This window comes from Leptonychotes weddellii, chromosome 1 (assembly GCF_054177405.1).
Source record: "Leptonychotes weddellii isolate Sample4059 chromosome 1, ASM5417740v2, whole genome shotgun sequence".
NCBI lineage: Eukaryota > Metazoa > Chordata > Mammalia > Carnivora > Phocidae > Leptonychotes > Leptonychotes weddellii.
Genome location: NC_138369.1, coordinates 118,634,013 through 118,660,442, shown reverse-complemented (window position 1 = coordinate 118,660,442; position 26,430 = coordinate 118,634,013). Strand labels below are relative to the sequence as shown.

The following is a 26,430-nucleotide window of genomic DNA, read 5'->3' as shown; positions in this document are numbered from 1 at the left end:
CCCCCAAACACACACACCCCCTACCCTTCCTTCTAGACGGCATCTATTGTTGGAGTTGGTCCTTGCACATTCTAAATACTCTAAATATGTATTTGCTGGCCCAGTCTGAGCATAGAGACTTGGTATCTGCCCCCTACCCTCAGCCTCCTTCCAGGCTGCTTTACCCTCCTTCCAGCCATTCTGAGTGTGGGCCCCATCCTGGAGCTTGCTGGCAGGGGAGGGGAGGAGTTGCTGGTGTATGTCGAGGGGAGATGCATCTTTGGGTGGGGTAAATGGCCCTGGAGCTGATCTCCCCCCTTCATCTCCCTTACCTACCCCAGCCTGGCAGTCTCTGTGAAGATGAATGTGCTACTCTTCGCCCCTGGGTTGCTATTTCTTCTCCTCATGCAATTTGGCTTCCGTGGAGCCCTCCCCAAGTTGGGCATCTGTGCTGTCCTTCAGGTACCCCCACTACCTTCCCCTTCCTAATGAAGGGAAGGCTACTCTCTGGCCTCCTTCCATCGTTGAGACTTCCTCAAAGCTAACAGACAGGGTTTGGGAGTTGATTCTGGGCTTTGCTTTTATGAGCTATAAAATAAGGGTGTTGAACTAGATGGTTTCTGAGGGTTTCTCTGATTCTGCCCATTTTTTTTTATTTTTATTTTTTAAAGATTTTATTTATTTATTTATTTGAGAGAGAGAATGAGATAGAGCACGAGAAGGGGGAGGGTCAGAGGGAGAAGCAGACTCCCCACTGAGCAGGGAGCCCGATGCGGGACTCGATCCCGGGACTCCAGGATCATGACCTGAGCCGAAGGCAGTCGCCCAACCAACTGAGCCACGCAGGCGCCCCTCTGATTCTGCCCATTTATGACGTGGTGAGTCCAAACTTAAAGGACTGTTACTACCTGCCTTCTCAGCTTCTTTGGCCCCAGGCTCTGGCCTGGATGTGGAGGCTGGCTTTCCTGCTATTCCTGGAGGAATTTGAGAACCTCTGAGACCTACGCACTCTGTCCACTCCCCTTGATGATTAGTATGAAGGCTCAGCTTGAGCCTGGGCACCTCTGCTGACATCACACCTATCCTCAGGTGCTGCTGGGGCTGCCCTTCCTGCTGGAGAACCCCATTGGCTACCTATCCCGCTCCTTTGATCTTGGCCGCCAGTTTCTCTTCCGCTGGACAGTGAACTGGCGCTTCCTCCCTGAGGCCCTCTTCTTGCATCGCGCCTTCCACCTGGCACTGTTGGCCGCCCACCTCGCCCTGCTCTTTCTCTTTGCCTTCTGCAGGTGGCACAGGTGAGAAAGGGGAGCAGTGTCATGGGCAGAGTTGGGGAAAGGATGAAGGGCCTGCTTGGAGGAGATGTTGAGTTCATGTGGGTGAATCTAGAGCTTGCCCTAGGATGGGGGCTTGATAAATGTTTGAATGGCTTCTCCCCAGGACGGGGGAAAGTATCCTGTCTCTGCTAAAGGATCCCTCCAAAAGGAAGGTTCCACCGCAGCGCCTCACACCCAATCATATCCTTTAAATCATGGGAAGGTAAGTCTTGCCCTCTACAGGTACAGTTGGGGTCCTGGTCAGTTAGTCCTGGGTGGCTGGTGACCTGGGGGAGGGAAAAGGAGATACCAGAAATAGCTACAGGCCCTGTTCGTGGGAGTAGAGCTGTTCCTTCCACCACTCTGCACCACAGTGCTAAGCACTTTACATATTTAAGTGTGTTTTATTCTTAATTCTAAATATTATTTGACTTAACCACTGTAAGTACTCACTCTCTGCCTGGTGTTGTCCTAAGAGATTTACGTACATTCTAACATTTAAAGCTCACAAGAGACTCTGAAATAGGGAGGTATTTTTATTGTTATTATTATTATTATTATTATGCTCATTTTACAGATGACAAAATCAGGACGTTAAGGAGTTTAAGTAACTTACTTAGGTCACTCAGCTTGTAAGTGATGAATTTAAACTCAGTAGACCTTATGGCCCCAGTGTTGTTGTCTCCACATTAGACTGAGGAACAGGTCTGGAGAAGTTAAGAAACTCATCCGAAAGGATGCATCTCAGAATGGCAGAGCCAGGGGACTGTCTGACCCCAAAACTTTTGCCCCTTTGCTTTGGGCCCTCCCTACCCCCCACCCCCATCCCAACTCCTGGCCCTTCTGCTCCTGCCCTTGGCCTTGACCACTGCCTACAGATCATCTCTACCCTCTTCACCTCCAACTTCATTGGCATCTGCTTCAGCCGCTCCCTCCACTACCAGTTCTACGTCTGGTATTTCCACACACTGCCCTACCTCCTGTGGGCCACGCCTGCACGCTGGCTTACACATCTGCTCAGGTACTGGCTGGGACAACCTGGGTGAGTGGGAAGAGCTAGGGAGCTCCCCATCCCAAGGCTGACCGTGGAGGGTTGGGGGTGAGCTGAAGGGCTGCAGGCCTAGAACCCGGGCAAAACCTAAGCTTCGCTCTCATCTCCAGGTTGCTGGTGCTGGGGCTCATTGAGCTCTCCTGGAACACATACCCATCCACATCCTGCAGCTCTGCGGCCCTGCACATATGCCATGCTGTCATCCTGCTGCAGCTCTGGCTGGGCCCCCAGCCTTTCCCCAAGAGCATCCAGCACAGCAAGAAAGCCCACTGAGATCCAGCTCCCTTCCCCTCCAGCCCACTCGTAGGACCCTGGATGGGAATAGACTCTGTGCCCTTCCTAATAAACCATACCACGCCCACTTCTGTGCAGCTCGCATGGAAGCGCCTGCGCCAAGCTGTGAGGGGCATGCACACTGCAGATAAAGAACTCGTTTGGGCAGTCCTAGGAGGCACTTTATTGCATAGGATTTGGGGGCTGTGGCTCTCTCCTCTTCCACTGCACTGCAGGAGCTCAGAAGGGAAAAGGCATGGGTGGGGGGAGTGGGAGAGAGAGCGCACAGGCAGGCACTTTCTGTGAGGGCAGGGGGGTTCTGGGAAGGGAATGAGAAGCAGTGGGGGTCAGGCCAGACAGCAGCCTGCCCCTCCCAGTACCGAGAAGCCCGCCCTGGGTGGCAGTGACTGGAGTCTGTGGGGGGCGGCGCCAGCCAGGGCAGCGGGCGGGCCCTCACACGTTCCCAGGGCTGTAGCACAGCAGGTGTAGCTGCAGGTTCTGGTCCCAGTGGCGGAGCAGCAGGAAGAGACCGCGGGCGGCCGCTTTGAGGGCAGCCAGGTCAAGGCCATCGGGCAGGCGCTGGGCCCGCAGCCAAAAGTCCGCTTTAGCCGCTGCTAGTTCCCACTCGCCAAAGGCGGCGGCGCAGCGGTGCTCCAGCCACGCGAGTGCCACGGCCGTGGCCCAGGTCCGGCCCCGCAGGTCGGCCCCGCCCAGCCCTTCCGCACCCTCCGAGGCCTCGGTGTCTGAGCCCCTCCCGCTGTCCACCTGGCCTGGACCCTCGGAGCCTGAGCTGGGGGACGGGCTGCAGGAGGCCGTGGCACTGTCCCCCTGGCCCAGCCCAGGTCCCAGGAGTGCCCAGGGAGAGGCGGCCGCGGTGGGGCTGAGGCTGGCGCGGTGCACGGCGAAGGGCGAAGCGCGGCACAGGCGTTCCTGCGGGATGCGCACGGCCGCACAGAAGGGCGCGTCCAGGCGGAAGCAGCCGGGTGCCTCCTGCAGCCGCACCTGAGGAGAGAGGAGGTGGGGGGAGAAGCGAGCTGAGACAGTGCCCTGGCCGTGGCAGCGCCACCCTCCACCTCCCGAGTCCTCACCAAGGGCAAGTAGTCGTGGCCGCCGCCTTCACTGTTGCTGCCGCTAGCCTGGCCCCGGTGGGGGCTGCAGAGTCGGGGGCCGTCAGAGCCTCTGGCCCTCCCACCGCCCAGGCTGAGCCTAGAGGGAGGCTGGGGGGGGAGGAGCTGAGGACTTCTGGTGGCCGACTTGGGCTTGCCATTTTGGTTCGGGTTCCAGCCGCCTACCAGAGAGCCTCCCTGAAGTCCTGCAATGGAGCCAGTCAGTGCCAGCCGTGGTCCCCAAGCCTGGCTGCTCCCTACCCTTGCCTGGACTTTGAGCCTCACCTGTAGAGTGCACAGCTGTGGGCAGAGGAGTTGCATCTAGATGGCCCTGAGGGGCAGGAGAAGTGCTTGGGGGCTCAGCTAGCTCTGTAGGGGCACAGGAGATGGGGGTGAACAGGGAGGGCAGCCAGTGAGATGAGGGCCGGCACCCGAGAGGTCACCTAGGAGGGACTCTACCTGAGCTCCGCACCTGCAGAGCTGAGGGTAGGACCTCCCTGGTGGTAGCGTCCACAGCTACCGGGCAGGTGAAGCAGGAAGGGGCCCAGCTGACCTTGCTTGTCTGAAGGGCTCGGAGCCAGGACCTCCGGGCGTGGCCTGTGAGAGCAGGAAGCAGCAGGCTGAACGGGAGCAGGGCACTTCCCCCACCCTCCCTGTACAGAGGGCTTTATAGAAACAAATCTCAGCGTTCCGCATAGCTTTTCCCTCTGTCCACTTTTGAACAGAGTAGAGTTTCTTCTAGGAGCCAGCTCAGACTCCCCAGCTTTGACAAGTAGTTAGGCTGAACCCTCAGTCCATAGCGGGGCTAGACCCTCTGGCCACCCAGAAATCGAACATTTTGTTCACCACCCAAAGGAAACACTAACTGTGGTGCCTTTTCTGTCCACTCATTTCAGCACTGTCCAATAGAACTTTCTGCAGTGAATGAAATGTTCTAGGTCTCCGTGATCCAGTATGGTAACCACTAGTCACATGTGAGTGTTTAACACTTGAAGTGTGGCTGGTGCCACTGAAGAACTGAAACGTTCACTCTGATTTAATAGTCCTCCTGAAGGATAGGTTTGTTTTTATGTTATAGGCACTGTGAGTCATTAAGAAGATCACATTTCCCTCTGTGTTGGCTGCTAGGAAGCTTGCCAGTTTTGGGTCCCATGTTCGCAAGGGCATATAACCTCATGGTGTGCACATCTTTAATATAACCTAATTCTCCACCTCCTTTTATTATCCCATTGCCCTACTTTTTTTTTTTTCTTGTCAATATGGGTGAGCCACCTCAAATTGTTTGTGAGCAAGATGAGGTATAGAGTGATCAAACACACAGACCTGCACCTCTGCCACTCTCTGCCCCATACGGGCTCCCTGGGCCCTCCCTGGGCCCACCAGCAGCTCACCTCGGTCAGCCGTGGCCTCAGCCCCTCCACGGAGAGCCAGCTGCTCATTGTCCCGGACCACGGAGGCTGCTGTCAGCCGATGGAGTGCTTGGTCCCAAGCACCTTCTCTTTCAGGGGGTGACAGAGGCGGTGAGCCAGCATCACCGGGTCCCCATAGTGTCTCTAGGCCAACACCCACCTCCCAGCACATAGGCTGCTCCCCACACAGGGCCCGGATCACTACATGGCAGCGTGGAGCCTGAGGAGACAGTGCCTCTGCTGGAGGGGCCGACTCCCCATTGGGGGGCATAGCCGTGAATAAGAAGGGGGGTTCCATCAACATGTCCCAGTCCATAGGGGCCGGGGAGAGCAGGTTTCCTGGAGGGAGACAACCATAAAGGCAGGGGCAGTGTGGTGCCCTAGGCCCCACCTCTCTGAGACCCTCCGTGGTCTCAGAACGCAGCTCCCCATCCAACCCTTACCTGAGTCATCCAGGCCCTGTCCCAGCTGCTGCCCTGATTCGGGGCCTGGCCCACCAGGTGCTGTTCCCAGAGAGGGGTGCCGGGGACGGCCAGGGATTGGGTTCACCTGGCCTGGTGGGGATGAGAGGCTCCGGCCAGCCAGAGCTGCTCTGTGTCGACGACCCAGCACCTCAGCACTCAAGGCCCCAGACTGCACATAAGAAGTGGGGTCCACCAGTCAAGAAACTCAGAGCTCCTGGCCATCACACATGTAGACACAACTGGCCACAGAGCCCTTCGTCTGAAATGGTGGGTGGCTGCTCACCACCCTTAGGAGCAAGGCCACTCTTTATGGCCCCTGGCCCCTTCCCAGTGCTGTCTTACTCCATGCCCCGTTTCTCACTTGACATTGTTCCTTGTCTCTGATTTTGTTCATGTCTTCTCCCTCTTTGCCTGGCTAGCTTCTACTTGTTCTTCCAGATGTGGCTCTTGCTTTCCTGACTCCCTCACACAGGGTTAGCCATCTTGACTCTGACCCTCCCCATAATGCTATGTCCCTGTGCTCACCACTGTATGTCACATGGCATCCTTACAGATTTACCCACTTATCTCTTCAGCTGGACTTAATAGTAACCACTGCACAATTTATGGCATATAGCAGATAGTCAATAAACATTTGCTGGATACCTAGTAGAATGCACGTGGGCTGAATCTCACCTTGACTGGAGCCAGTGGGGGTGGAGGCAGGGGGCAGGAGCGGGAGCCCGCAGGTTCTCCCCAGGCCAGGCTGCGGCAGCCCTGCTGAGAAGGGAGATGCAGGGGAGCCATGCCCTCGGCGGAGCCAGGGCCCCAGGAGCCAGGGGACTCGCTGCTGCCTGTGGAACCTGGACCCGGCTCTGGGCTGGCGGAGCAGTGGGTGAGCACATACTGCTCCCGGATGTACGATGACTGGAAGATGCGGTGCCATATGGCTGTATCAGAGGAGGTGTTGGGTCCGGGGTCTGTGACTGGGTCTGTCAGAGCATCGGCACCTGCTGGGAGGCAAGAGAAAGGATCCCAGCCCCGGCCTCTCCCATGGCCCACTCCTCCAACACAGCTGCACACCACGACCAGGTCCTCACTCTGCTCTGAGTCCCCAGCAGCCCACAGGTTGGACAGCTCCGCTGACACAGTGCCTGTTCCCAGCAGCTCCGAGGTGCCAGTGGGCTCAGTGCCAGGACTGGTGGCAGATGGTGCTTCCTCTGGGGATGGGAACACGGAGCCTCCCAAGCTCTGCCAGCCAGGTTCTGGGCCCTAGAGAGCGAGAGGCATTGCAGAAAAAACTGATGGTAGTTATATGCTGCCTCTTTCCAAACAGGATTTAAGATGTCTCACCACAAGAGGCAATAAAGTTAATAAACCAGAAATGAAAGCCTGGTACTGGGGAAGGAGGAAGCATACATGCTAATCAGAAGGTTAAGAGAGCTGCTGTGGCTGAGCTTCAGGTTTGGCCCTGAGCTTCCTGGCAGGCAGGCAAAAAGGCAAACACTCCATTATACAGCGCTCGGGATCAAAATGAAGTGGGCTTATTTCTTCTAGAGAGAGAAAGCTTTTTAGAAATCAAAATAACTACCATTTCTTAAACTCCTACTGCATGTCAAGTATCCTACCGAGTGTGCGCGTTGTGACCTCTAATTACAACAACCCTATGACAAGACTCAGTATGAGGAAACGCACTCCGAGAGGTGAAGTGACTGGCCCCAAATCAAATGGCTGGTACGTGCCAGAGTTGGGATCTGAGATTTCGTCTAGACTATACTCTGTCTGAGTGTTACAGGAAACAATCCAGATGGTGCTTTCTGTAGGGCACTGTGTGAAGAAACGAGTGAGTTTCCACAGAACCCTCCGAGCGAATGCTAGAGCTGTCTTCTGTGGCCGTGTGCTTTAACGACCTCTGGTAAAAGCCAAGGACAACACTTCATGGGACAATTCAGTAGAAGACCTCACGAAGAGGGCAGGGTGCCGTCACCTTGGGGTGCCCAGTGGGGTCCCCGGGGAGGCCTAGGGTGCAGTAGGCGAGTTTGGCAGGGAGAGGCACAGGGAGTGGAAGAGTTTTGAAGACATGCAGGGACTTGAGGCAGCCCAGGCCTACCCCTGGGGCGCGGGGCCGGAAGCCGTCCACCCTGAAGAGTGAGCAGTAACCGAGCAGCTGGTCCCCAGGGTAGAGTGCTGGGATCTCCCGGGGCGTGAGCAGTGCCTCCACTGCATCCGGCACAAACCAGTCCACAGAGATGTCGCTCAGAGCGGGCTCCAGTGCCTTCCGCAGAGCCTGCACCAGCTGTGAGGAGTGGCCAGAGGGAGGGCACGGGACAGAGAGGTGCCACACAGCCCACGGCACGGGAAGGCCACCCATCCACTGATGCCATCTGCCCAGCCCCTGGGCTGAGGGGAGCAGGGTCAGGCTGGGGTCCGGGGAAGGAATGGGGGTAGGACAAGCAAGGGGACTGAGGGCTCAGTCCTCAGGGTTGGGTCTGTCTCCTGGCCTGAGCCAAGCCTGTGGATGAGGCAGGATTTGTCGAGGATATGGCTCAGTACCAGGAGAAAACAGAGTAAGATTTGGGGGGTGGTCAGAGGGCCACGTCCCCCACACCTTTGGCCTCCTGCAGCACCCCACAGCAACCCCAGCAGCTCCTCTCCTGACTGGCATCTCAAAGGAGGGCAGGAATTGGAATGGGGGAGAAGTCCTGGTCAAGGGTGCCAGGAGACCCCACGGCTTGGCTGCGTTGTGTTGCAGGCTTAGGGTAACTTGGGGGAAGGACTTCTGGGAGCAGGGCCCAGGGCCCAGACTCAAGCTCACCATGGGCTGCAGCCTCTCCCCAGGCCTTGGGAAGTAGGCCCGGCCCCTGCTGAGGGCAGACAGACCCTGAAGCAGCTGGTGGCAGGCAGGCCCCAGCCCAAAGGAGAAGCACCTGATGAGGGAAGGGAAGCAGCTGTGGTCTTCAGGAGCTTCTTGGGGGCGGGGGTCAATGTCAGGCACCTGGCTCAGCCCGTACCTGGCTGCCCCCCTGTGCCACCTCATGAGCTCCAGGGTTTGCTGGGTAGCAGCGGCCAGGGGCGAGGCAGCAGTCAGCAGGAAGAGCTGCCTGGGGTGGGCCCTGTGCTGGGGCTGCGCCACGGCCCAGGTCAGCGCAGCCAGCACATCTGGGGGGCCGCCTGCAGCCTGCAGGGTCTCAACATTCTCACAGATCAGCTGCACGGTGTCCTGGAAAGAAAAGGCCTGCTGTGGCCACAACCAGGCCGAGCCATCCTCACCAGGCCCCCCCACCCCCACCCCGGATCCCGGGGCCGTACTCACATCGCTGCACGGCTGGCTCTCTGGGAAGAGGGGCTGCACCGCCGCGCCAAACACGGCCAGGTTGATGAGCGTCTGTGGGGGCAGGGACTTCACAGCCAAAACAATGGCATCCTGGGGAGGGCCGGGGAGGGCGGCGTGAAGCGGGCCCCTGGGGCAGTGCTAGGGATGCCAGACTGCCTGCCTTCCGCGGGCTGCGTGAACACGAGGAGCTGGACGTGCGGGTGTGGGCGAGGCAGGCCAGGAGCGAGCCCGGAAGTGTGAGGGAGGCTGAGTGTGTGAGAGCCCCTGGACGGGTATGTGAAGCCTTGGGTTTGGGCTAAGGGGCGACTGAATGTAACCACAGGTGAGAGAGGCTCTTGGAACCCAGGAGTCCGGATGAGCGTAGGGGGGGGTGCGCGCGCGTCTCCGAGAGGCTGCCCCCAGCCCAGCGCAGACCCACTGCGCGCGCTCCCGCCCCCCAGGCCCGCCCACGCCCTGCCCCCACAGGCCTTGTGCGCTACACTGCTGCCGTCCAGCAGGAAGAGGAGCTCCCGGGTGGCTGTGCCCAGGTGTCCCAGGTGTCCCGGCCCGGAGCTCAGGTCTGGGCAGAAGCTCAGCACCAGCACGGGATTCAGCAGGATGTCCTTGTGGAAGCGGCGTTGCAGGAACCACACCTGAGCATGGGGGCCCCGAGTCACCCTGGGCCAGGCTTAGTGCAACTCCAGCCTGGGCTGGCAGCAGGACCTAGCCCTCAGGGGGCTTCGATGGAATACACCCAGAGGGGGCACCTTTTTATAGTCCTTTGAATAAAGGCAAGAGCAAAGGCAGGTGGCTGTCCTCTGCCCGTCAGTCTTGGCCCCCATCCTCGGAGACACCCCCCAGGGAGACTTGCATGCTCCCTCCTATGACAGTACTCATCTGCCCTCTGGGATGGCGGTGGCAGCTACTAGGAGGTCCGGCTAAGAGCAGAGCTCCCCCCCACCCCCCGCAGTCATAACACGAGCCTGCTTATCTGTTCCTTGTGCACAAATGCAGCCGGTGGTAGGGTCGGAGGCCAGGCCAGGCCCCCCGGGCGGCCGTACCTGCCGGTCCCCATCACTGTCCCTTCGCTGCAGCCTCTGGAAGTCCCGGCGGGCCCTCACCTGGGCCTCATATTCTGCGGAGCTCAGGCTGCCAGCCTCTAGCATCAGGTGTGGCTGGTGAGGCTCTAGGGAAGAGGGGACACGGCTGTTAGAACGGTCCCTGTCTCTGGACCCCAACTGCTCAGTCCCACTGTCCCAGGGGGACCTTGCAAGCCCAAGATTCCCTGTACCATGGGGCCCACCCTCACAGATGACTCGATTCATCTGGCTTGGGACCCAGAAGTCTATACTTGAAAAATGCTACCCAGGTGGTCCTGAAGCAGGTCAGAGCTGGCCCGCTGTGTGCCCCAGTCTCTCACCACTGGGGTACAGCAGGATCTCCAACGCCCGGTCACAGCGGTGGCCCTCTGCTAGTGTGACACAGAGGGTGGCTGCAGAGCTGGCATGAGGTGGGGCATCTGCCCGCAGAGCATGAGAGGGGCTGTCCAGGCCTGAGGGAGAGAGAGGCAGGGAGAGGGGACAATCGCCCCACCCCAAGCCAGTCCTAAAGCACGAATATCACCTTTCCAGACAACAGTGGTGTGGGCAAGGATCATGACTGACTCAGCTCAGCTCTCAGAGCCTGATCTATAGGGTTGGGTGGACAAGGGGAGGGATTTGTCCTGCTTTCGTGGGCTGGGAGGTGGATTCCCAGTTCTGTTCCTGGCTGATCAGTTATATATCAACCAGCTGCTGATTTAGCACCCTCCCCCACTTCTTGCACAAGGAAACTCCACTTCATCACTTGGACAGGTCTCAATTTAATCATCTTTGTTCCCACTGGTGAGTGGAGTGGGATATAAATAAATTACACTGACAAACTTGGGGGGGGGTGTTGTGTAGAAGTGTCCAGGGGATGCTCCACCCAAAACTGGAGGTTCCTAAGGCTTAGGTCCTTGGTTTTTTGTTTTGTTTTGTTTTTTTGGTCCTGTGTTCCCCCCAGTCCTGAGCCCTGGATTATTCCCCAGTCAGCTATCCTAGGAGGGGCACCCACCTGCCAGGAGGCATGGTCCAGTGACCAGCATCTCGAAGGAGAAGGTGTATGGGGCAGGGCAGCGGGCAGGGCCTGAGAACACATCCTGAGGGGCAGCTGGCTCCTCCCCGGCCAGCCCTTCCTCCTGAGGGCTGCCCACCCCGAAGCAGCTGGTGGGGCTGGAAGGGAGCACGAGGAGGGTCACGGGGCCACCACCAAGGCCCCTAGCCCCTCTGGCTGAATGGCCCCAGCCCTTCCCCACCCTGCCCATCCCCCAGGGCACCCTACCAAAGCCCCCTCACCCGCACTAGACCCAGAGAAGCCGAGGGAGGGACGAAGAGAATCACCATAGGCCCAACCTGTCGTCACAGAGCCCCGGAGGCCTGGGGGGCCCCGGTGGGCCTGATGAGGCCAGTGGGGTGAGCACAGAGGGCAGAGCCACGCGCAGCACCCCATCGGGCCTGGAGGGCAGCTCCCGACTGCTGCACAGGGTCACCGTCATGGTGCCGGCCGCATTGATGAGGCCTGTGGGCAGCACCAGTGTGGACCGGGCCTGGGCCAGATCCAAGACAAGATGACCTACGGTGAGTGAGAAAAGGGGTCAGAGGGGGCTGGAAGCAGAGGAGATGGGGGAAATAGGAAATGGGAGCAGGCGCTGAGGCAGGGGAGCCTGGGCCAGGGGGACTTTTCAAAGTTGGAGGGATACGGGGCTAATGTGTTGGTGATGCAGAATGGAGGCGCGAGCTGAATGATGGCTGAAGGAGAGGCAGGATGGTGGTAGAAGGATCTGGCTGTCATCAGGAAAAGTAGCGACATCCTGCTGATGAAGAGCTGAGGAGAAGGGGACATGTCCACACCACCCCCAAGATCCTAAGGGACCCATACCCTCTGCCCTTCTTCCCCTGCCTGCTCATTCAGCCCTTGGGTATTGTCTTCCTAAGGACCCTCCCTTGTGGACTGACATCTCCCATAGCCTGGGATCCAGCTTGCTCATAAATCCTCAGCTCATGAACAGTCAGGGGCTCCCCACTGCCCACTAGGAATTTCCTACCCAAAAGGAGTTTAGGAGCAGTGATCTGCTTGGAAGCTGGTTAGAGGACATAAAGCTGTACTTGCATACTGAGCACACCATTTTACTCATATTGTAGGTTTATCGGGGGACTGGTGGCATCATGGGAGTCACTGCTGCTGAGGGAAAAATGGCCAGGTGTGGACAGTGGCGGTCAAGGCCTTACATGGTCTGGCTCCAGTCTACCTTATAGCCCTTCCCCACAGTAATCATTTATCCATTCTTTTGAGAAATGCTTGCAGAATAAATGAAGGGAAGAAGATGGAAGGAAAGAAAAAAAAGGAGAGAAGAAGGAAGAAAGGTGCTTCTATCCTAACCAGCTGAGGCTTGGGGAAAGCCTGATACAGTGGAGAGCACAGGATCAGGTTTTGAGTCTCAGCTCTGTGACTTCTAATTCTGCCCTTTGGTAACTCTCTTGTTTTGAGGAGCCTCAGTTTCTTCATCCATGAAATGGGAGTCATAATAACTGTATCTCAAAGACTGGTGAGGAATGAGAGAATGTATGCATAGCATCCGACACGTAAGAGGCTGTTGCTATTATTTCCACACCTATAAAATGGGGATAGAGAACAGCACTTGCATTACATACCTCTCTGGATTCAAATGAAGTGGTATCAGTGACTGGACTTTGTCAACTGTAAATTACTACAAATACGAGGCATTTTATTACCATCACTCAACACAACTTCCAAACCTTTGCTTACACCATTGCCCCTGACTGAAGTGCCTCTTCCCTCCTCTCCACTTCACCAGTCATACCCTTCCTTTTGGTCACATGCCGGCTCCACTTCCTTCTGGAACATTCCTGGGGCCTCAGCCCAGAGTTCACTCTGGCCTCTAACTACCTGCTGGGCTTGTACCAACTCTCAACACCACTGGATTCTGTCTCTCTTACTGGGATGGTAAATCCCACGTGCAGGAATCAAATGAATGTACAAATAAATAAATGAAAGAATGAAGTGCAAGCCACAAAACCTAGCACAGGAATGGGCTTCCATTCCTCAACCCAGCACTCATATGGCCACATTCTGTGCTGGGGCTTTGAGATGGCCAAAGCCCGGGCCCAGACTCAGGCGCTAACGCTCCAGGGGGGGGAGAGACAGACGTGTGGACTGCCTGCTGCGTCTGCCTCCCAGGCCGCAAACCTCAGGTCAGGCCTGGATCACATTGGCCCGGCACCCGGCGCACGTCAGGCGCCTAGTCCGCGACTGTTGAATAAAGCCATGAATTAATGAATGAAAAAATCAGTGGCTGGAGGGGGCGCGGGCAGGGGTGGGACGCAGAGCGGGGGCGGGAACCCGAGTGCGGCTGGCTTCCGCGGCGCGGCGGGGGCGCCGGGCACTCACCCTGCGCGCAGCGGCGGGGCGTGGAGGCCCCCCAGCCGGGGCCCAGCGCGCGGCAGCAAGCGGCCTGCGAGCGTCGCCGGCTCTGCAGCTGGAACGAGACGCGCCGTCCGGCCGCCTCCGCCTCGAAGCCCGAGACCACTTCGGCCTCCGCCAGCGGGTACACGAACACGCCTGGGGCGGGAGGGGATGCGCACAGACGGCGTCGGACCGCGCGGGGCCCCCGCTCCCCGCCGCCCCGCGCCCGGCCCCGGCCTCACCTTCCACCGGCTGCGGCTGCGGGTTGTGGTAGGTGAGCCGCGCCCGCAAGCTGAGGCAGGGGCCGTTGGCGCAGGCCCGGACCCAGGAGTCGGTGAGGGGCAGCGGCGTCCAGCTGGAGGGGCAGTACAGGCCGGGCATGGCGCCCCTGGGGAGGGGGGGCTCGATGAAGGGGGCCGCGGGGGGGGGCCCGGGCGCCCGACCCCGCCCTCCTGCAAGCCGCGGGGACAACCGAACTCGGGCACTGGGACGCGGAGCAGCCGGGAGCGCCGGGCTGAGCCGGGGGCTGCGGCCGGACCGACAGGTGGCGAGGGGAGGAAGAGGGGGGATGGTGTGATGGGCATCCGAGCCGGTTACCTGGGAAGCCGGGGCGGAGCGCGGCTCGGAGCCGCGCGGGGAGCCGGGGAGCGGAGGGTTAATGATTAACCGGCGCTCCGGGCGCCCAGCACTCCCGCCGCCTGCTCCTCCAGGGGCGAAGGGTGGGGATGTGGGGAGAGGGGGGGTCACAGCTGTTCCATCACCCGCTCCCGGGCCTCGCCGCCGCCCCCGTACCTGCCGGCCCCCCGGGGCTCCCCGCGGCTGCCAGCTGTCGGAAGTGGAGCGGGTAGCGAGATGGAAGATGCTCTGGGTGAGGAGCAGGGGGTTTAAAGGGCCAGCATCCTCCTGGGTGTCCCCAGCGCAGAGAGGGACGGCAGGGGCGGGGTGGGAGGGGAGCCGAAGGACCGTAGTCTTTCCCTCTCCAGCGCCTCACCTGACTGGGGCGCTGAGAGGGGCTGCAGGCCGGAGGGGAGGGGGTTGGGTGGCAAGAACGAGACAGGGAAGCGACAGGACAGGGTCTTTCGGAGGCGAGACCGGGAAAGGTGTTGGGGCAGATTCCGTGGGATCCGTGCCTGGCACCCACCTCTCCCCACCCTGGCAGAACTGATCTGAGATAGGGGGCCCCACAGCCGAGCTGTCAGGGGATGCGGCGGGCTGGGTCTAGGGATCCTCACCCTCCCGGCGGGCAACCCCAGCCTCACCGTCGCGTCCTCTGCGGAGTTCTGGGCGCCACAACTGGAGCAAGATGGATAGGGCCGCCTCTGCGTTTCGGGCCGCACTCAGTCCCGGCACCTGCGGGGCACCCGCGCCGGACTCCCGCTGCGGCCGCTCTGAGTCCGCGCAGGGGCGTCGGCTCTGCGGGTGCTGGTCCCGCCCCGCTCGGGAAGGCAGCCCCTTCAGCCCGCCCGGGCCCCGCCTACCGCTGCGGCGGGGCTGATGCGCCCCCCGCCGCCCCCGCTTCGGGCGCGGTGCCGCCTCCGCGCCAGCCTTGGCCGCTCCAGCCAGACAGGGCACCGCAGTGCAGGGACCGCGTCCCCGCCGCTGCACAGCCCCCCACCGAGGAGGGACCCGGGCCTCCGAAGCCCCACCCTTTCCGTCCTTCAGGAAGTGAAACGTTCTGCAAGTGCAGCAGTGGGCTCAGTCTGCAGACCCCCCCAACACTGCAACGACTCCAGCTTTTCCAGTAGCACCCCACTTCTCGCCCTGGCTGTGCTTTCCCTCAGTGCAGTGACCCTCTTTCATCACTGCAGCGATCCCAGCGCTTCATCACCACAGGACTTCCCCACCCCCCCCCCCAAAAAAGCCAGCCCTTTTCCTTTGCAAAATACTCCTTCATCGCTGCAGAAATCTTCCCCCATCCCTGCAGCTATCTTCAGCTCTCGTGATCGCTTCAATGACCGCTCACTCCACGTAGGGATCCCCCATCACTGCAGCAAGGTCCCCCCACCCCCAAGCAGCCAGCATTCCTATCGCTCCAGTGCTATCTCCCCACCGTTTGTGCCGGTGGAGAGAGTAGGCAGGATCAGCCCCTCAGGCTTATAACTCCCTGCTACCTTCCGTTGCCCACTGCCTTGGAAGTGAGGCCTTCCAGCCTACAGAGCCTTCTCTTGGCTTGAGACTGCCTGTCGTGGCTGTGGCCCCTACCCCACCCCATCCCTGCAGCACCCGCAGCAGAAAATATACCTGCTCATAAACAGGTCCCTTGTTATTGGCAGAATGTTCATGCAGCTGGAGTGTTAAAGTGCAAAAGATTAGAGAAGTCTGTAAAACCTCTCCCAGGATTCCTGAGGGAGTCTGGGAATCCTGGGGAAGTGACCATGTTTGGGGGTCACCCGTGCAAGCTTTCTTGCAGAGGCCACACTCAGATTCTGCAAAAAGAGCTTTGAGGAGAACTGGGGGCTGGGCATGGGACAGCCAGTGGGAGTGGGCTTTCAAGCCAACTCAGGGTCCTTACCCCTCCCCTTTACTTTATCCTACTGATTCTGGTCACTATCATACTGCCTGGGGGGCATCCCCTGCCTCCTTGAGCACCTGAGCTCTCAAACCCCAACCCTTTCTTTTGGGCAAACCACTTAGCATGGTGGAGATAGTTTGGCCTTTTCCCAGGGAACTTCGTGTGTGGAAAATTCACAAGGACAGTACAGGAAGCATAGACATGATTGCAAGGAACCATCCAGCTCACAGGAAGCTCCAGCTGGGTCCCAGCACTGTTCTTTCCACACCATTTGAACCATGGTTCCATTGACTCTTCCCCTCCCTTCTCTGCTGAACCTGCCCCCAGCCTCATTCTGAGTTAGGGTCCCTTTTCTAGGCTTAGGGGAGAAACAGTGGATGGCGAGTGGGCTGATTTGCCCTCTGGGGGGACCCAGGTCTCCAGCCAGGACCAGCCTGGCCCTGAGGTCTCCATGGAAGTCCAGGCAGTGGCCACCTCCTCATTGGCATCTTTGTGCAAATGGACCAAGAGCTACATGTGACCCACTCAGGCCAAACACGAAGCTGCAGGGAGAAGTCATTAGGGAGACTTAAATATATGGAAATGGAAAAAGACATCCTTGGTTTGGGTTCTGAGGGGGTCTGAGATGTTAAGACCTTCTCCCAGGAAGGTGGTGTCCCTGTCAAAGACGAGACAACATATTGGTAGAAGCCGAGCTTTGCTGGGAAGCTGGGCCAGCCCTGAAATCCTGCTGGAAAGGCTGTCTTAGTTGAGGCAAGTTCATCAAGAGGGCAAGAGGGCTAAAGCATCCTGCAGGATAGGGCTGGACAGTGCAGGCTGCTGGGCCCCCCTGCAGAGGGGGATCTGTAGGCAGAGTAAGAGGGTCTCTGAGGCCCAGCAGGGAGGTGCTTTGGTGGTGGGGCTGCAGTATGACAGGCAGCTGAGGACAGAAAGGACAGCACAGTCCCAGAGGGCCCCAGAACCAGGTTCCAGGAGATGGAGGAGATCCTTGGCAGGGGTAAGGAATGGCATGGAGTTTGAGTGGTTGGCTATGTGCCAGGAGGAGGGGAGGGAGTGGAGGATAAAAGGCATAGCCTCTGCCTTGAAAGGCTCTCACTTAGTGAAAAAGACAAATACATAGTTACTGTAGATTAAGATGAGTGCTGCGTTAGAGAAATACAAGGGCTATTATAAAGCTTTTAACAGGAGATTTTAGGAGAGACACCTAGGGGCGCCTGGGTGGCTCAGTCATGAAACATCTGCCTTCGGCTCAGGTCGTGATCCCAGGGTCCTGGGATGGAGTCCCGCATCAGGCTCCCTGCTCAGCAGGGAGCCTGCTTCTCCCTCTGCTGCTCCCCCTGCTTGTGCTCTCTCTCTCTGTCAAATAAATAAATTAAAAAAAAAAAAAGAGGAGAGGCACCTAACTTGGTGGTGGTGGTGGGTGGGTTGCCATTTAAGCCAAGTCCTAAATAGAAGCTAAGCAGTGAAGGAGAAGATATTTCAGGGAGAGGAATCAGCTCACTAAAAGGTGAAAGAGCCAGAGGGACTAAGGAAAGTATAAGTACGTGAATGTTTTTCCTCGTAGTTAATGTTTATCGATCACTTACTGTAGGCCAGGTACTGCAGGAAGCATGGATTACCTCCTTGAATGGTCAAAACAGCCCAAGAGATAGGTATGATTATTATCTGACAGATGAGAAAACCCAAGGCGGGACCGGATCAGTAACTTGCTCATCATAAGCTAGTAAAGTGGTGGAGCCAGGGTGTTGATCTCAGATGGTCTGGCCTCAGAACGCTTGTTTTGTTTTGTTTTGTTTTTTAAAGATTTTATTTATTTGACAGAGAAAGACAGTGAGAGAGGGAACACAAGCAGGGGGAGTGGGAGAGGGAGAAGCAGGCTTCCCGCCGAACAGGGAGCCTGATGCGGGGCTCGATCCCAGGACCCCGGGATCACGACCTGAGCCAAAGGCAGACGCTTAACGACTGAGCCACCCAGGCACCCCAGAACCCTTGTTTTTAAACCACCACCATAGACAATATGGTTTCCTTGATGTTTATTTCTTGGTTTATTTCTCTTTGATTTTCCTGAAATCTCTTTTTTTTTTTTTTCAGTTTTCTTATTGAGATATAACTGACATACAACATTGCATTTGTGTTAGGTATATAACATACTGATTTGATATATGTAATATATATTACAAAATGATTACAGTGAGTTTAGTTAACAGCCATTTAGACTCCCTATGTCTCTTTTTTTTAATTTAAATTCAATTAATTAACATATAATGTATTATTTGTTTCAGGGGTACAGGTCTGTGATTCATCGGTCTTATATAACACCCAGTGCTCATTACAACACATACCCTCCCCAGTGTTCATCACCCAGTTACCCCATCCCCCCACCCCACTCCCCTCCAGCAACCCTCAGTTTGTTTCCTATGATTAACAGTCTCTTATGGTTTGTCTCCCTCTCTGGTTTCGTCTTGTCTCATTTTTTCCTTTCTTCCCTTATGATCCTCTGTCTTGTTTCTTAAATTCCACATATCAGTGAGATCATATGATAACTGTCTTTCTCTGATTGACTTATTTCACTTAGCGTAATACCCTCTAGTTCCACCCACATCATTGCCAATGGCAAGATTTCATTTTTTGATGGCTTCTTAATATTCCATTCCGTGTATATGTGTGTGTGTGTGTGTGTATACCACATCTTTTTTTAAAATCTTTTTATTTATTTATTTATTTATTTTATTTTTTAAAATATTTTATTTATTTATTTGACAGAGAGACACAGCGAGGGAGGGAACACAAGCAGGGGGAGTGGGAGAGGGAGAAGCAGGCTTCCCGCTGAGCAGGAAGCCCGATGTGGGGCTCCATCCCAGGACCCTGGGATCATGACCTGAGCCGAAGGCAGACGCTTAATGACTGAGCCACCCAGGCACCCTAAATCTTTTTTTAAAAAGATTTTATTTATTTATTTGACAGAGAGAGACACAGCAAGAGAGGGAACACAAGCAGGGGGAGTGGAAGAGGGAGAAGCAGACTCCCCGCTGATCAGGGAGCCTGATGCAGGGCTCGATCCCAGGACCCTGCGATCATGACCTGAGCAGAAAGCAGACACTTAACTGACTGAGCCACCCAGGCGCCCCACATCTTTTTTTTTTATTTTAAAAAAAAATTTATTTGACAGAGAGAGAGAGAGGGAGAGAGCAAGCACAAGCAGGGGAACGGCAGGCAGGGGAGAAGCAGGCTCCCCGCTGAGCACGGAGCCCGATGCGGGACTCGATCCCAGGACCCTAGGATCATGATCTGAGCTGAAGGCAGCTGCCCAACTCATTGAGCCACCCAGGCACCCTGTATACCACATCTTCTTCATCCATTCATCTGTCGATGGACATCTGGGCTCTTTCCATAGTTTGGCTATTGTGGACATTGCTGCTATAAACATTGAGGTGCAGGTGCCCCTTCGGATCACTACATTTGTTAGAGTCCCTATGTCTCTTAATACACTTCCTTTTGAAAATACTCATCAGTCTTTGCTGACCTTAAAAAAAAAAAAAAGGAACAGGAAGAGAAAGGGTTTGTCCTGCTCTCACTAGGAAGACCTAGTGCCAAGCCAGTGGGCAGATGGGGAAGCTGGTGGGCCCCAGGCAGGGAATGAAACAGGCAGGGGTAGTTGAACCCGTGAGAGCCCCTAGGAGTGACTCCCTCATCCCACCACACAGCTGGGAACACAGCAGGTGCCCAATAAACGTTGGTTGACTCAGGTGCATTGATGATGTGAGGAAACCCACTGGCTGTCAGTCGACCCAATTTTCTAATCTCTGTGTAGGGTAGGCAGCTGGGCCACCAAAGTCCCCGTCTAGGACATCTGCTCACCTTGGCCCCCACCAAGCCGGCCTGTAGGGTGCTGCTTTTCCTCCAATCTGGCCCAAGAGGGAGGATGCAAACTCACTCCTCTACTCAGGCTAACAGTGCCCGGGTGGGAACTGGAACATGCCAACAAACTTTACCAAGGGGTAGGAGGCAAGGAAAGGGTAAACCCGAAGGGAAATGGCCTCAAAAAATGACACTCATCCAGGTCACCTGGTGCAAAGCACAATTCAATCGTCTTCTGCTTGTGGGCTGCCTCCCTGCCTTTGGGGACAGTGGTCTTGTTTCCCCAAATCTCAGAAGCATCTACACTCTCAGATTTGAGCTCTGGAAGAGTTAGGCTTAGAGAAAGAGAAGAATTTTGCCTCCTGCCTGTCATAAGCTTGATTCCCCAAACTCCAGCCCCAGTCTGAAGCCCAAATTGGAAGATGGCTTAGTTCACGAATTCACTTATTCACTCAATAAATAATTCTTGTTGTAGCCTCGTATGTTCTAGAGCAGACAATATAACGGGAAACAAGACGGTGGATCCTTCCCTTCATGAAAGACATCAAACAAATTATACAGTTAATTTTTAAACTTCCTACTTGGACATAATTTCAAAACTTATACAAAAGTTGCAGGAATAGGGGTGCCTGGGTGGCTTAGTCAGTTAGGTGTCTGCCTTCAGCTCAGGTCATGATCCGGGGGTCTTGGGATCAAGGCCCACATCGGGCTCCCTGCTCAGCGGGGGGCCTGCTTCTTAAAGATTTTATTTATCTATTTGACATGTAGAGAGAGCACAAGCAGGGGGAGAGGCAGACAGAGGTAGAGGGAGAAGCAGGCTCCCTACTGAGCAGGGAGCCCGATGCAGGGCTCGATCCCAGGACCCTGGGATCATGACCTGAGCTGAAGGCAGACACTTAACCAACTGAGCCATCCAGGCGCCCTATGTTTATATTTATATTACTTATTTATTATAAGGAATTAGCTCACCCAATTATGGAGGCTGGAAAGTTCCAATTTGCCCTGTGGGCTGGCGGGCTGGAGAACCGGGAGAGCTGATGGTGCAGATTTAATCTGAAGGCAGTCTGCTGGAGAATCCCCTCCTGCCGGAGAGGCTGGTCTTTTCGTTAAATTCAAGATTCAGGGTGAGGCTCACCCACATTATGGAAGGCAGTCTACTTACTTACAGTTCACCAATTTATTTTTTTTTAAGTTTTTTATTTATTTGTCAGAGAGAGAGAGAGCACAAGCAGGGGGAGCAGCAGAGGGAGAGGGAGAAGCAGGCTTCCCGCTGAGCAAGGAGCCCGATGCGGGGCTTGATCCCAGGACCCTGGGATCATGACCTGAGCCGGAGGCAGATGCTTAACGACTGAGCCACCCAGGGGTCCCTACAGTTCACCAATTTAAATGTTAATCATGTCCAAAATCACCCTCCAAGTTGACACATGAGGTGGTCACAGGTAATGTCTGCCAGGTTTTTCCACTCTATTGCTACTATTTTTCTTTGTGTAATTAGTAAGTATTTGTGAAGGGAGATAGGTTGATATCTTCATTAAAAGCTCAATTACAAGTCTTAGCATTTATGAATGTTCCAATTAATATTTTATGTCCGTTTTATTGAGGTATAATTTACATACAATAAAATTCACCATTTTTATTGTGGTAAAGTACACATAAATAAAATTTACCATTAGTGGTATTTAGTACATTCACAATGTTGTGCAACCATCATGACTATCTAGTTCCAGAACATTTTTACCACCCCAAAAGGAAACCCCAAAGCCTTTAGTCACTCTCCATTTCTGCCTCCTCTCAGAATGTGCTTTCTCTCTCTCGACCTCCCTATTCTGGATATTCCATATAAATCAAATCATATAATACATTACTTCTTGTGTCTGGCTTCTTTCACTTAACATAGTATTTTCAATGGTTCACCTACGCTGTAGTGTGTATCAGTCCTTCATTCCTTTTTGGGGCTGAATAATATTCCACTGTAATGATAGATATTCACATTTTGTTTATCCATTCATCAGTTGATGGACACTTGGGGTTTTTCCACCTTTCGGCTATTGTGAGCAGAGCTGCTATGAGTCTTTGTGTACAAGTTTTTTTTTTTTTTAAAGATTTTATTTATTTATTTGAGAGAGAGAGAATGAGAGACAGAGAGCATGAGAGGGAGGAGGGTCCGAGGGAGAAGCAGGCTCCTCGCTGAGCAGGGAGCCCGATGCGGGACTCGATCCCGGGACTCCAGGATCATGACCTGAGCCGAAGGCAGTCGCTCAACCAACTGAGCCACCCAGGCGCCCTTTGTGTACAAGTTTTTGTTTGAACACCTGTCTTCTATTCTCAGTTCTTTTGGGTACATACCCAGAAGTGGATTTGCTAGGTCATATGGTAATTCTATGTTTAATTTATTGAGGTTTTTCATACCAGCTGAATAATTTTACATTCCTACCAGCAGTGTACAAAGGTCCCAGTTTCTCCACATCCTTGCCAAAACAAATCAAAACCTCAATTTATTGGTTTTTTTCTTTTTACATATCATGCTTTTGGTATTATGTTAAGAACTCTTCACCAAACCCTTGATCCCAAAGAGTTTCTACTATATTAGTTTATAAACATTTTATAGTTTTACAATTTTGCATTTTAATCTTTGATCCATTGGAAAAAACTTTTTATAACGTGTAAGATTTAGGTCAAGATTTTTATTTTTCATTTCTGGCCTGTGGATGTTCAATTGCTCCTGGTTGTTGAAAAGACCATCTTTCCTCCATTGAACTACTTTTGCATCTTTGTAAAAAATCAGTTAGCTTTACTTGTGTGGAGCTATTTCTGGGTTCTCTATTCTGCTTCATTAGCCTGTATGTCTGTCCCTCTGCTGATACCAAGCAGTCTTGATTCCTCTAGATATATAATAAATCATGAAATTGTGTAGACTGATTCCTCCCACTTTATTCTTATTTTCAAAGTTCTTTTAGTTATCCCAGTTCCTTTGCTTTTTCATCTAAATTTTAGAATAATCTTGTCTATATCTACAAAAAAATCTTGCTAGGATATTGAGAGGAATTACATTAAACCTGTATATCTATGTGGGGAGAATTAACATCTTTACTGTACTGAATCTTCCAATCCCAAACACAATATGTTTCTCTATTTGTTTAGATCTTATTATTTATAGATTTTTCAACCGTAATTATAATAATGGCTACAAGAAAGTACAAGTTTCTATGCAATTATCATGATAAGGGAACTTGACCTTGTCTTGGGGGAAGAGCCAAAGATAGCTACTCTGAACACTGAGATTTGAAGGAGTGAGAATTAGCTAGGTAAAGAGGATGAGGAGAAGGTTCCTGGAAGAAGGAACAGTATATGCAGAGGCCAGAGTTGGGAGAAAGCTTGGAGCCTTTACAGGGAATAAAGGAAAGTTAGTGCAGTTGGTGACCTGAAAGCAAGCAGTGAGTGAAGCTAGAGAGTCTGGAAGGGCCCCTGGGTGGCTCAGTTGGCTGAGTGTCCGACTCATGATTTTAGCTCAGGATGTGATCTCATGGATCTTGAGATCAAGCCCAGTGTTGTGCTCCGTGGTCAGTGGGAAGTCTGCTTGAGATTTTCTCTCTCCCTCTCCCTCTGCCCCTTCCCCCCCCCACACACACACCTCACTCTTTCTCTCTCTAAAGTAAATAAATAAATCTTTTTAAAAAGAGAGAGAGGGGGCGCCTGGGTGGCTCAGTTGGTTGAGCGACTGCCTTCAGCTCAAGTCATGATCCCAGGGTTCTGGGATCGAGTCCCGCATCAGGCTCCCTGCTCTGCGGGGAGCCTGCTTCTCCCTCTCCCACTCCCCCTGCTTGTGTCCCCTCTCTCGCTGTGTCTCTCTCTGTCAAATAAATAAATAAAATCTTAAAAAAAAAAAAAAAAGAGAGAGAGGAAGTCTGGAGAGGTCAGTAGTTACTGGGTTGGTTTTTCAGGGCTTTAGAGCCTTCTTAAGGACCTTCAAATTTACTTGAAAACTAGTGGAAAGGCATCAGAGGGCTTTTAATCTAGGTAATGGTGAGATCACACAGGGTTTATTTCAACTTAATCAATCAATTAATTAATTTTTATTCTTTACTTTTTAAAATTGTAGTAAAATATACATAACATAAAACTTACCACCTTAACCATTTTTAAGTACACAGTTCTGTAGCGTTAAGTACATTCACATTGTTGTGCTTTATTTTTAATTTTTATTATTTTTTTAAGATTTTATTTATTTGAGAGAGAGAGTGTGTGGGAGAGAGCAGGGGGGAGGGGCAGAGGCAGAGGGAGAAGCGCTCCCCACTGAGCAAGGGCTCATCCCAGGACCCTGGGATCACGACCTGAGCTGAAGGCAGACAATAACCAACTGAACCACTCAGGCGCCCCTGTTGTGCTTAATTTTTTAGTATTGTAAAGTTAATACAAAGTCAGGATATAAAGCCTTTTTTTTTTAAGGTTTTATTTATTTATTTGAGACACAGAGAGAGAAGCACAAGCAGGGGTGGGCAGAGGGAGAGAGAGAAGCAGACTCCCCACTGAGCAGAAAGCCCAATGCAGGGACTCCATCCCAGGACCATGAGACCACAACCTGAGCCAAAGGCAGACGCTTAACGACCTGAGCCACCCAGGCGCCCCAGGATATAAAGTCTTGATGAGTATTCGGTGAAAACTAAAAAGTGAGCCTCTCTTTCTTTCCTCTGGACCACTCTTAGAAGTAACGACTGTTGGAGCACCTGCTCAGTCGGTAGGGCATATGACTCTTAATTTGGGGTCATGAGTTCAAGTCCCATGTTGGGTGTAGAAATTACTTAAAAAGAAAAAATCTTGGGGCGCCTGGGTGGCTCAGTCGGTTAAGCATCTGCCTTTGGCTCAGGTCATGATCCCATGGTCCTAGGATCGAGCCCCGCATCGGGCTCCCTGCTCCGCGGGAAGCCTGTTTCTCCCTCTCCCACTCTCCCCGCTTGTGTTCCCTCTCTCGCTGTGTCTCTCCCTGTCAAATAAATGGACGAAATCTTAAAAAAAAAAAAATCTTAACGACAAAAGAAGTAACCACTGTTACCAGTACTCCTTATGCATCCTTCTACCATACATCAGGGAAGCTATCCTACAGAAATAAATACACTAGTGTGTAAGGAATATAGTCAGGGACACAAACCTGTGTTTAGCAATGAAAAGAAAGAGGGAAACAACCTGAATGTCAATGAGGAGGAGAACTGTTGAGTAAGTGAAGGTGCATCCATATCATGAAATATTGTGTTGTTTTGTGATGTTATTAAGAAGAATGAGTTCCACTTACGTATACCAAGAAAAGAAAAAAGCAAATTGCAGAATGATGTGTGCAGTATGACTGCATTTTTGTAAAAATAAGGAATTATCAAAATCCTCCACAGATAGGATCAGGTAGTGCAAAGGCCCTGCTAGGAGAGGAATTAGCAGAATGGAAGGGGACTGAATCACCTGGGCAGTCACTCCATTTCTTCTTTCTAAAACCCCAGGGCTGATAAATTACCACCTCCCCTCCTGCTTCTCCCTAAGGGGCTAAAAGTTTAAACATCTGGGTGGATGACAGCTGCTAGAAGTGAATAATTGTGGTGTTTGTGGTGCTCTCTGCCCTGGAGTCTTCCCCTCCACTTTCCTTGAACTCACGAGGACCACATGGACTGAAGTGGACCAGCAGACTCTTCCCGAACCTTACCAGACAGAATGCTGATACTCCCAGGGGGATAGGAGCTCCCAGGCCAAAATGATGGGACACCTGAGGAGTCCAGGTGAAAGACAGCAAACTAGACAATATATCCTTTCTAAAGGAGAAGTATTCAAACAGATGAATCAAGAATTTAGAATAGGCTTTGATAAATACGTAAGGAGAGAAAGGAAGATATCAGCAATATAAACGAAAGCAGGAAATCATAAAAAAAATAACCAACTGGAACTACTGATCCATAATCCCTTATCAACAATCCAAAATAAAAACAGCAACAACAAAACGCTAAAATCCCAGCCTTTTAGGAGCACCTGGGTGGCTCAGTTGGTTAGGCATCTGACTCTTTTTTTTTTTTAAAGATTTTATTTATTTTTTGACAGAGGGAGACACAGCAAGAGAAGGAACACAAGCAGGGGGAGTGGGAGAGGGAGAAGCAGGCTTCCCGCGGAGCAGGGAGCCCGATGCGGGGCTCGATCCCAGGACCCTGGGATCATGACCTGAGCCAAAGGCAGACGCTTAACGACTGAGCCACCCAGGCGCCCCAGGCATCTGACTCTTGATTTCAGCTCGGGTCATGATCTCAGGATGGTGACATCAAGCCCTGTATCTGGCTCCTTGCTCAGTGGGGAGTCTGCTTGAGATTCTCTCTCTCTCCCTCTCCCTCTGCTCCTCCCCCTGCTTGCACTCTCTCTAAAATAAATAAATAACTCTTTTTTAAAAAAGATATTATTTATTTATTTGACAGAGCGATAGAGAGAGGGGGCACAAGTAGGCAGAGCAGCAGGCAGAGGGAGAGGGAGAAGCAGGCTTCCTGCTGATCAGGGAGCCTGACTCAGGACTCAATCCCAGGACCCTGGGATCATGACCTGAGCCAAAGGCAGACGCTTAACGACTGAGCCACCCAGGCGCCCCAAACTTTTTTTTATAGATTTTATTTATTTATTTGACAGAGAGAGACAGCGAGAGAGGGAACAC

At 53.7% G+C, this 26,430-nt stretch overlaps 2 protein-coding genes across 5 annotated transcripts in view; one reads left to right on the top strand and one right to left on the bottom strand.

The window, feature by feature from the left end:
* The window catches only part of ALG3 (ALG3 alpha-1,3- mannosyltransferase), a 5,337-nt gene extending 2,633 nt beyond the window's left edge, over positions 1–2,704 (top strand). For all 3 annotated transcript variants that reach the window (XM_081830620.1, XM_081830624.1, XM_081830634.1), the window contains exons 5-9: positions 321–441; positions 1,069–1,274; positions 1,417–1,494; positions 2,170–2,313; positions 2,454–2,704. In XM_081830620.1, coding sequence (XP_081686746.1) covers positions 321–441; positions 1,069–1,274; positions 1,417–1,494; positions 2,170–2,313; positions 2,454–2,616 — 712 coding nt within the window. In that variant the 3' untranslated portion in view covers positions 2,617–2,704. The remainder of the gene's footprint in view (positions 1–320; positions 442–1,068; positions 1,275–1,416; positions 1,495–2,169; positions 2,314–2,453) is intronic.
* A 63-nt stretch (positions 2,705–2,767) lies between these two features.
* On the bottom strand, positions 2,768–14,794 carry VWA5B2 (von Willebrand factor A domain containing 5B2). Of its 2 annotated transcripts, none has more exons than XM_006738138.3 (20): positions 14,650–14,794; positions 13,633–13,778; positions 13,376–13,546; positions 11,320–11,539; positions 10,982–11,139; positions 10,308–10,439; positions 9,949–10,073; positions 9,376–9,540; positions 8,888–8,998; positions 8,586–8,794; positions 8,390–8,501; positions 7,685–7,870; positions 6,675–6,846; positions 6,271–6,584; positions 5,575–5,764; positions 5,114–5,470; positions 4,182–4,319; positions 4,008–4,091; positions 3,705–3,928; positions 2,768–3,618 (listed from the first exon to the last, which is right to left on the bottom strand). In XM_006738138.3, exons 2-20 carry the CDS (start codon positions 13,769–13,771, stop codon positions 3,070–3,072), a joined length of 3,756 nt encoding a protein of 1,251 aa, XP_006738201.2. In that variant the 5' UTR covers positions 13,772–13,778; positions 14,650–14,794; the 3' UTR covers positions 2,768–3,069. The 2 variants fall into 2 exon arrangements, with proteins under 2 accessions (XP_006738201.2, XP_030889243.2); XM_031033383.2 differs by having other exon boundaries at positions 2,769–3,618; positions 6,271–6,587.
* Positions 14,795–26,430: the final 11,636 nt, after the last annotated feature.